Genomic DNA, 2,103 nt, shown 5'->3' with positions numbered 1-2,103 from the left:
CCCCGAAATGAAACTGAGACAACCCCCCCCCCCCGAAAAAAAAAAAATTAAATGGAGGGGAAAAGAAACGGGAGAGGGGAAAAACCCCCATAATAATAATAATAATAGCAATAATAATAATAATAATAGCGTTTCCCTTTCCATTCCTTCCCCCGCAGTTTTGATTTTAGTTTTGGAGCATCAGTCTGTCTCCTTCTCTCCCTCTACTCATCCTTCCTGGTTTTCCTCCTTTCTGAGCGGGTGCGGGGGTGCGGGCAGTGTGTGCGTGTGTGCGCGCTCCCCTCCAGCCCTCACCAAGTCCATTGCTGAGCTTGTACCAAATGGTGTGCCGTGGGGTACTGGGGGTTGCTGGTAGCGCTGTACTGGGCGTTGTATTGCATATGCTGTAGAGACTGGGCGCTATAGGCGGAGAAGGGGATTCCCGTCTGGAAAGTCGCGGCTGCCAAGTCCTGAGCTTTGAGCGTGTGGCAGGGCTTGCCGTCCCTGACTAAGACCGGCACGGCCACCCGCCGCGGGGAGGGGAGAGGAGTCACTTCCATACCTTTCTCGGCCCGGGCCCGCTTCATCTTGTAGCGGTGGTTCTGGAACCAGATCTTCACCTGGGTGGGGGTGAGGCGGATCAGGCTGGCCAGGTGCTCCCGCTCGGGCGCCGACAGGTACCGCTGCTGCCGGAACCGCCGCTCCAGCTCGTAGGTCTGCGCCTTGGAGAAGAGCACCCTTCTCTTCCTCTTCTTCCCCGCGTCCCCGCCGCCCGCCGCTTCCTTCTCGTTGTCGGGCGACTCGTCGGCCGACGGCTCCGGTGACTTGGCGGAAGGGTCCTGGCCGCCGCCGCCGGCCGTCAGCCCGTGCACTGCGGAGAGTCCGGCCGAGAGCGCCCGGTCAGCGGGGGAATGGTGTGTATGTGTGTGGGGGGGGTGTGTGGGGAAGATGGGGAGGGGGTGTGCACCGCGCTGCGCGCCCCCCGCATCCCTCCCGCCGCCCGACCGCGCTGCCCAGCGCCGGTCTCCCCCGCCGTGGGGGTGCGGGGTTGGGGGGGGGGGGGGGGGGGATGGAGGCACCGTCCGGAGCTCGGCCAGCCGTGGCGAGCGGCGAACACCCCCCCCGCCCCCCCTCCCCTCGGCTCCCGCCCCCCGCGGGAAGCCCCTGCGGGAGCGGGGCAGCTCGGCTGCGCGGCTGCCCCGTCCCCGCCGCCGTCCCCGTCCCCGCGGCGCTGCGCGGTACTCACGGGAGTATTGGATGCCCTCGGCGCTCGCCAGCCAACGCGTGTAGGGATTATCGCTATTATCATAGAAAGGGTTCTTCAAAGGCAGCGTCTGAACAGTATCCAAGGGGGTTTGTCCCAAAACTCCCGCTTTCTTGGGCGGCTCCGGCGCCTCGCTCTCTTCCTCGCCGCCCTCCGCGGCGGAGCCGTCCTCATCGTTGGTGTCAGGGAGGTCCAAAATGTCCTTCACCGAAAAGCCCGTCTTTGTGTTGGTCAGAGACATGTTCCGGCCAAATTTAGGGCAGGGAAGTTGGAGGAGCAGCTTCGCCGATCCGCCGTGTCACGGGCGCACACGCGGAGCGGTGAGCGCAACGCCGCGCACACGGCAGCCCGGGGGGGAGGCTGCGGGGCGGCGGCACGCGTGGAGGAGGCAATTAAGGGGGGGGGGGTGAGAAAGCGAGGGAAAAAAAAAAGATATATAGAAAAATAAGCGAAGGGTTTTATGCCAGAGTAGGAGCGGAGCCCACCGGTGGATGGATCTCTGCCGTGGTGGTTTCTGCGGGCTTGTTCTGCCACGGGGGAAATTCAGAGAGCGGGAGCAGCAGCTGGCTTCGGAAATAGTTTGTAACTCCAGGGGAAAGGGGGAAAGATACACCAAAAAAAAAAAAAAAGTAAAAAGGAGGAAAAAATCCACCAAAAAAAAAAAAAAGAAAAAAAGGAGAGGAAAAAAAAAAGGGGGAAAAAAAAATCACTTCTGGATCTTGCTTAAACACCCCGAACCCGAGCCTGCCGCTTGAAAAAAACGAGCCATTGCTGGAGCGAACAGTCCATATAAGGCTGGTCCCCACACATGAACCTGCCGAGAGGAGGGAGAAAAAAAATACATTAAACCCGGGAAAGGT

At 60.7% G+C, this 2,103-nt stretch overlaps 1 protein-coding gene across 1 annotated transcript; it reads right to left on the bottom strand.

The window, feature by feature from the left end:
* Window positions 1-290: 290 nt before the first annotated feature.
* NKX2-2 (NK2 homeobox 2) lies at window positions 291-1,484 on the bottom strand (the record flags this gene model as incomplete). Its single annotated transcript, XM_084261305.1, has 2 exons — window positions 291-850; window positions 1,226-1,484. The coding sequence occupies 2 exons, from the start codon at window positions 1,482-1,484 to the stop codon at window positions 291-293; spliced, it is 819 nt and encodes a 272-aa protein (XP_084117431.1).
* Window positions 1,485-2,103: the final 619 nt, after the last annotated feature.

This window comes from Gallinula chloropus, assembly GCF_964237585.1.
Source record: "Gallinula chloropus genome assembly, chromosome: 3".
NCBI classification, from domain to species: domain Eukaryota; kingdom Metazoa; phylum Chordata; class Aves; order Gruiformes; family Rallidae; genus Gallinula; species Gallinula chloropus.
This window is presented reverse-complemented; position numbering and strand designations above follow the sequence as displayed.